Raw genomic sequence first — 7,464 nt, 5'->3', positions numbered from 1 at the left:
TCAAAGGTGTAACAAATTAGTCTGTAATTAAACTAGAAGATTTTTGGTAGCAGAACACATTATAGGGGCAAACCTACCTATAGCAGTGTTTTCCAACATAGAAAATAACAATATTTGTGTGGCACACTGGGGTAAACTGGAGGAAATTTGAAGACATCTGTATGGAGCTGGGTGAAGAAATTCATAACATTTTCTTTACATGATACAATTATGATAACAAAATAAAATATAACATTTTGGGCAATACATTAAATTGCATATTAATAACTTTAAATTGAGAAATCTGAATATGCTTTCACCAATATAAGTTTTTATCTGAAGTTTTATGCTTAAAAAGGCTATATATCATTTCTAATTAAAACATTTTAATGACAAATGATCTTTTTATATTCTTAATAGCTGCTGTCAATGAAACTTTTTTGCAAAATTCTATTTTAAATAATAGAGCAGTCTTTTTATTTTCTTGACATATTTATCATTGGAGTTTTATATGAAAATGCATATAGATTCAGAATCCATCTAAATTTTACAGGTCAAGTATGACAAAATAATATTGAAATTGTAAATTGGAAAATACACACACCTTTTAGAGAAGTTACCATCTACCAACTTTACCACAAATTGAGAAAAGTATCTAGTATACACAAAGACTGATATTGGGGTTACCACTTAAAGATACACCTGCCAGAAGTCCCTGAATTACTTTCTCTTGATATCTCCTCCCATGACCAAATTTTGGTGGGTGTGCTATGCTAATTAAGTACTTAGAGTATGAACTCCTCCAGCAGATCCACAGACACTTTTCACATGATGGAAATAGACATGCTTGCAGCAGGTTGCTGAAGTAAATACAGCATCAAGGTGGTGGATACGACTTGGTTGAGTTCCAAGAGCTCAGCAACAAGCTACTCACCTGGCCTTCCCAAGTGATTAGAGACCAAATATCTTGAGGGACATCTTTAATTCTACTGGTTGGGATGCTCTGACCTATAGAAATGGAAGTAAAAGAGTAAAAAAAGCAAAGTCTATACACTGCAAAGGCTTTGAGGTGGATGAATAATTATGAAGGATTTTTGCTGAATGAACTAGATAAACACAAAATCTTGAATTTAATGTAGAATTGAATTGAATTATTAAAATGAAAGCAGTGAGTGCCATAAATTCCACTTGCTAGAAATAATTGATCTTTTCTAATGAAAATGGATAATTAAATGTGGCCATATACAAGTATTTAGGTTCTTTCTTTAACAGGTTCTTTTAAAATATGCATTTACTGAGTAAGTTTCAGAGCATCCCTGCTTCTGCTTGCAGGCAATGCTCTTGCTTCCTCTATGCTCTCAAACATTGCCATTTTCGTATTAAAATCTCAGTGCATAACTGCTGTCTCTGCTCCTGAAGTATGTCTTTCTATGAGAATTATAGACTTTAGTGTTGAAAAGTGACCTTGAATATTATACAGCTCCTTGCTTCTCAAAGTCTTGTCCACATACCAGCATTATAGGCATCACTTGGAAGCTTGTTAGAAATGCAGACCCTCAGCCCCCACCCCAGAACTACTGAATCAGAATCTGCATTGTTAATGAGTCCGTAGTGATTCATACGCAATTAAAGTTTGAGACACACTGATCTACTTAACATGCCTGGTATACATGACACTCCTCTGTGATATTTTTTAACAAGTTGTTAGGCAATTCCTGGTCTCCCAAAGCAACCCATTCTTTGGTTTGGATTGGCTGAAATGGTTACAAAGTCCTTCCTTATAATGATATTATAAAACCTTTCCTCATTACTACCTCCAGTCAAGCATGCTAATTTTGCCCTCTAGTACCACACTGACAAGTCTCAATCTCTTTTATACATGATAGCAATTCATACTTCGAAGGCAGATTGTTATATCTTGCCTAACTTTTTTCTGCTCTAGGTTAAACATCCCCAACCTTTTTAACACTTTGGCATTCTGCTTGCTATTGTCCGGATAGGGTCTTTCAACAGAATTTGTTAAATGTGGCACCCAGAATAGAATATAGTATAGTTGGCCAACTAAAAAAAGATAATTTATTTTTCCAACTTTTTATTTTGAAATAACTTTATATTTACAGAAAATTAAGAAAAAACAGTACACAAAACTTGTGTATACTGTTCATGCAGCTTTCCCAGGGGTTTACATCTTGTGTAACCATATTACTATTAGCTAAACCAAAGCATTAACATTGATACAATATTCTTAACTCATTTATAGACCTTTATATTTTTCCAACTGTTCTATTAGTATATCTTCTTTTATGGTCCAGTATTCAATTAAGACTCCCTATTGCATTTGGTTATTATGTCTCCTCCAAACTGGGATATTTTATCTTTGTCTCTCACAACATTAAAACTTTTGAGGAGTACTATTCAGTTATTTTATATTATGGTCCTTAATTTTGGTTTGTCTGGTGTTTTCTAATGATTAGGCTGGGATTAAACATTTGTAGGAATAAGTGATGTTTTGTCATTTTCATTGACTTGTATCAGGAGGTACATGGTGTCCATATGTCTAATTACTAGTGATGTTATCTCTGATCACTTGGTTAAGATGGTATCATATCAACCAGATTTCTCCACTGTAAAGTTACTATTTGAAAAATAATATTTCGGTGTAAAAATTATTGAAAAACTCATGATGCAGAGAGCCATAATGTAGTAATACTCTCCAAATTTATATTTTTGGAGAAAATGAAAATAATTTTACTTTCATAGACATTTATGTTTGTGATATTCATAACTTCTCATTCCACATGTCAGGAGATTTTTCTGTGAGATTAAGTGAAATAATCCATTTAAGATACTTAGCAGAAGGGTGAGGACAGAGAAATCGCTTCGTTTACTACTATTATTAATGCTATTAACCTATCACTTTCCACTTAATATACTGATATATTTCCATGTCAATAACTGTTCACTGGCATAATTTATAATGGTTGCATAGCTTTCCATTAAATGTGTTAAGTATACTTCAACTTATCAAGTAACGGAAGACACTTAGAGTGTATCTATTTGTTTGGTTACTATACTTTCAGGTAAAGTTGGTTGATTAAATATATGTGTCTCCTTTCATGTCCCACTAAAACCCCTCAAAAACTACAAAGAAGGGATTTTTTTAAGGACATAAACTTATGAAATGGGGAGAACAGGAGTGGAAGCAATCACAAAAAATTATGAAAGCAAAAAAGCAACTAATTTAGCAGACCCAAGAAAATAAAATGTTAATCCAGCAGCAAGGAAAGCCAAGAACTAACCCTTTCTATGCCTCAGAATTCCCCATGACTTAGGAATTAGCAGGCACCAAATAACTTGACATTAGGATGCAAATAGGTTGGAACATAAAAAAAGATTGCTTTAAAGTCTGTTTCAAAAGCAATCTTCCCCAGCTTCCCTCATCACTCTTTATTGCAGAAAACTATTCCTTTGTCACCCAGCAAAGAGACTGAGGGTGTTTTCCCCAGAGACATCAGGCACAGTTAAAGGTGGAGGCTTCACACCCCCGAACCAACTGTAAGAAATTGGTCACCTCGGGGTTGCTTTCTAGCAGGTGCCACTGAGGGATAAATAATAATGGACTGATCCTAACTTCCCCTTTGTTTCTTACCTCCCTCCAGTGAACACAGGGATTAATCTGCTTGTTGTTTAAAATAATATAATCCTTGAAGCTGTTGTAAACAAGTAGAGGAAAGAAGACCTTCAACAATTGTCCCTAATTATGGTTAGAAGAGGGACCAATCCTGATCCCAGTTATGACAGGCAAAAAATTGTACAATCAGTAAAACTGAAAGAGAAAACAAAGGTACTAAAGCAGAAGTGGCCCACGGCACATTACTTTAAAAGTTCTAAATAAGCTTCTGATACTGAAACTCAGGAAATAGCTAACAAAAATCTGGTTTTCTGGCTTCTCTTTATAAACTAGAAAATGTTAGTCTGGAAACAGTGACCCCTACAATTCTCAGACACTGAGACAAAGTATGAATTTCTGCAATTATGTTTATCCCACCTTTTTTTTTTCTTATAATGGAGTTCAGAAATCCTTAACTCTATAAAGGGAAAATAGCAGAGAGAATTGAGGGTTTGGAGCTTCTCTCTTATGCCTGCCTTATTCCACTCAGTTATGGTATCTGCATGTCTCCTGTGAGCATCCGTGTCTCTAGCTCTTTCCTTGGACCCTGCTGTAGACTTGTACCTCTACTGTTCAGACCTAGCCACGCTGCAGCTGTAGCTGTTTACTCACAGCAAGAGAGAGAGGCTAAGACCAGCAAGCCCAGTGGGTACCCCAACTCAAGCAAACATGTATTGGCCAGGTCTGAGTTGTTACATGCCAAGGAGAGGAGCAGGTAGCAAAAGTTTCTTCTAAGCCCATGGACTTGGGAAAGTGATGGACTTGTGGGTGGGGGAGGTGGGTAGGATAAATGGCAGCAGGGTGAGGGGGTCCGTTTAAGGCTACTCAAGTTCTTCTGACTCTCCAGTCAGAATTACTCAATAATTTATGGTAGGGCCATACATACACATGGGGGAAATGTCAGGGTTTGGCGTTAAGAAAGCTAGGAAAGAAATAGGTATGGGAAAGTATTTCATGGGTGCAATGGTTGATGATCCAGCGTCTACTTTCCTAGTGCTCTACAGCTGGAAAAGGCAGAGGCAATGGCTTTAATTTTATTTGCAAGGCTAGTTAAGAGTCGATGGAAGAACTGACACTATTTGATAAACTGTGCCCAAACTCTGGATGAACACTATTTCAAAGAGCATTAAGCACAGATATAAGAGCAGACTCAAAACAGACCACCTGGATTTGATTCTCAGCTCTGCCACTTATTAGCTGGGAACATCCAGACACATTTTGAACATGTCTTTGCTTTGGTTTCCTCATTTACGGAATGAGGGTATAATAGTAATTTACCTGTTGAAGTTATTATACATAACATACTTACAACATTGTCTGGTACAAGTAAATGATAGTTATTTTTATTGAGAAAATAGCACCCTAGTTACATAATAGTTTCTTACACAAGTTTGTCAAATTCTGGAGTAGGGAGGCATCTTGGACAGAGAGATGATTTCAAAGTGTAAAACTGACTAGCTCTGGCACTCAATTCTCACCTCTCTTTCTCCCTTTTTTCCTACTCACTAATTTTTGGTGTGTTCCCCTTCCTCTTTTTTTTCTTTCTCTCATAATTCTATACATTCCCAATTGACTTTTCCCATAAGCCCGTTGAGAGAGCCAGAGCAAGTTTTATTAACTCCAGTTCACTAAAATGCAGGCAAATGAAGTAGTTTATCCACGGCTCACAGGGTGAACTTCACACATCTGACTTGAGAACCTGATCCTTCCTCTTGGAGCAATTTGCTTCTGATTTCTTGGTGGAGAATCAGTAGCGATGGGTTTAAGGGCTCTGGGAAGACTAGAAAGTTGCCCTCTCTAAACACATTTATTGAAAGTGGCACCTTAGAAAAGAAGGGACTATGTAAACTCAGTATTATTAAGTATGCTGGAAAAGTATAAAGTATGAAGAAAGCAGGCATTAGTACGTTTGACATTCAACATCAGTAGAGGTCAGATCATGAGGCACACAGAGAAAATAGTCAAAAGGGGCACTTTTTTATAATGTGCTTGCTACTCCACCTTGCCCACCTCCTGGTATTAGAAATAGCCTTTCTGTGATTATGCCTATGGGTGATTGAGTAGTAACACAATGACTTCATTTCCATTTCCCAGCTTCCTGTGGGAAGGTTTGGATCCAGCCTACAAGAGCCATGATTGTGGGAGTATAATGATAACTGATGTTCATACAGTACTTTACAATTTTCACAAGGATTTCCATCTATTGGCTTCTCACTACACCATTATTACCATTCCCACTTCACAGGCAAGTAAACTGAGTCACAGGTAAGCAAGGCTAACAGAGTTTGCATAGATAATCTCACAGAGCTAACACCAGAACTCAGGTCTGTAGTGCTTCTACCTTCCACTTATGTGGAATGGTTTGATGTTTAATATTTTAAGCAGGTAAGTATTTGAGTCCTCTCTACCCCTTACCAGCACTGTTACCTGGAATAGCTCCTGAATCTTCAGCTTCCTCATGAAACAGAGGAAATAATACTATTTATGAGATTTGAATGGACTAAATTATGTAAAGCACTGAGAACATGGCTTAGCCCATAGTAAGTACTCAATAAAATCTAGCTGTCATTATGATTGGTCTGTCTTCTGCCATTTTCTTTGCTTTGCATTAAAGAGAACTGTCCATGATTTTAGATTACACTCAGAAGCCCTATGTTTCTAGGTTTATGTTATCCTAAAATATTATTACCATTTGTTGCTTTGGTAAGACTAGGAACTTGGAAACTACGTGAGTTAAATGGACAGTATCCCTGGCATTAATGCCCAACGTATTGTAGGACAATCATTTTCAAATGGTTTACTATGCATAATACTTACGTGGATTAAGTATCAAGGTAGTTTAAAATGCAGCTTCCTAAGCATCGCTCCTCCCATTCTGATTCTGGAATGGCCTGAGGCCTAGGAATCTACAAACTTCTACAGGTACCCTTGGAGGTCGTAAGGAGCGCTGTGAAAAGCCTTAACTGGCATTGGCCCTTACCCTACCACTGCTGCTGCTGTTGCTGCTGCTTCACTTTCTTCTTCTCCTCTTCTTCCTCCTGATCTACCTCCCGCTTCTTTTTCTCCACTTCCTCCTCTTCCTTCTTTATTATTGTCATCACCATCATTCTCTTCGTTCTCTTTGTCTTCCCCTCCATTTCTTCTCATTCTTTTCTTTTTTCTCCTTCTTCTTTTTGTAACCATTTCTAATAGACTACTGGAGGTTATTTTCCACTGTTAGGGTAGCTCTATTATTATCTCTTCAGAGAAAATGCCACTGAACCTGGGGGAAAAAAACAGAGTAATGACTCAATGAAAATATGTTTATACATAACTTCCCAGGAGCCAATTAGGAAGATAATCATTAGGTTCAGGTGATCCTTTGCTCATGCATACATCTGTAAGGCTCTGGCCCTCTCACCAAGAGTAAAATAGCCCATTCTTGTTTCCAGAGCTTATTAATGCTGGATTCAAATATAATGCCCTGAAAGTATATTTTAAAACCTTTCCTATGAAGATGCATAACTAGACACAGGATCATTATTCTTACAATCCAATAAAACTTATGTATATCAATCTTTTGCTTCAAGCCAGCCAGGCACTCCAAGAACAATGTTAACAGTTTCTACATCCTGCCCCAACACCCAACCTATTACATCTAGATTCTGGGAACCTAGTCAAGAAAGCCACATGCCAATTATGAAGCTACTTAAACTAATCAATTGTGATCACCAATTTGGATACTATATCTGTATAGCTTCAAAGAAAGTATATGTTTTGTAATCACCGAATTTAAAAAGTATAAATAGGCATTGAAGTAACTTTATCAGTGGTTA

At 36.8% G+C, this 7,464-nt stretch overlaps 1 protein-coding gene across 1 annotated transcript; it reads right to left on the bottom strand.

Annotated features, from left to right (window-relative positions):
• Positions 1-851: 851 nt before the first annotated feature.
• LOC129397740 (zinc finger and BTB domain-containing protein 47-like) lies at positions 852-6,911 on the bottom strand. The gene is made up of 2 exons (XM_055112183.2): positions 6,630-6,911; positions 852-987 (listed from the first exon to the last, which is right to left on the bottom strand). The coding sequence occupies exons 1-2, from the start codon at positions 6,830-6,832 to the stop codon at positions 966-968; spliced, it is 225 nt and encodes a 74-aa protein (XP_054968158.1). The 5' UTR covers positions 6,833-6,911; the 3' UTR covers positions 852-965.
• Between the last annotated feature and the right edge of the window lie 553 nt (positions 6,912-7,464).

The sequence above is a fragment of the Pan paniscus genome, chromosome 4 (genome assembly GCF_029289425.2).
Source record: "Pan paniscus chromosome 4, NHGRI_mPanPan1-v2.0_pri, whole genome shotgun sequence".
Taxonomy (NCBI): Eukaryota; Metazoa; Chordata; class Mammalia; order Primates; family Hominidae; genus Pan; species Pan paniscus.
The sequence above is the reverse complement of the archived record's forward strand: the minus strand, read 5'-3'. Positions and strand labels throughout refer to the sequence as shown.

What these genes read in the sequence shown, in the direction of transcription:
- LOC129397740 (XM_055112183.2), bottom strand. Translation starts at nt 6,832, where the DNA reads ATGGTTACAAAAAGAAGAAGGAGAAAAAAGAAAAGAATGAGAAGAAAT. An exon ending in ACAGCAGCAGCAGTGGTAGG is followed by an intron (nt 988 to 6,629) that starts GTAAGGGCCAAT and finishes CCATTTCTATAG; the next exon opens with GTCAGAGCATCCCAACCAGT.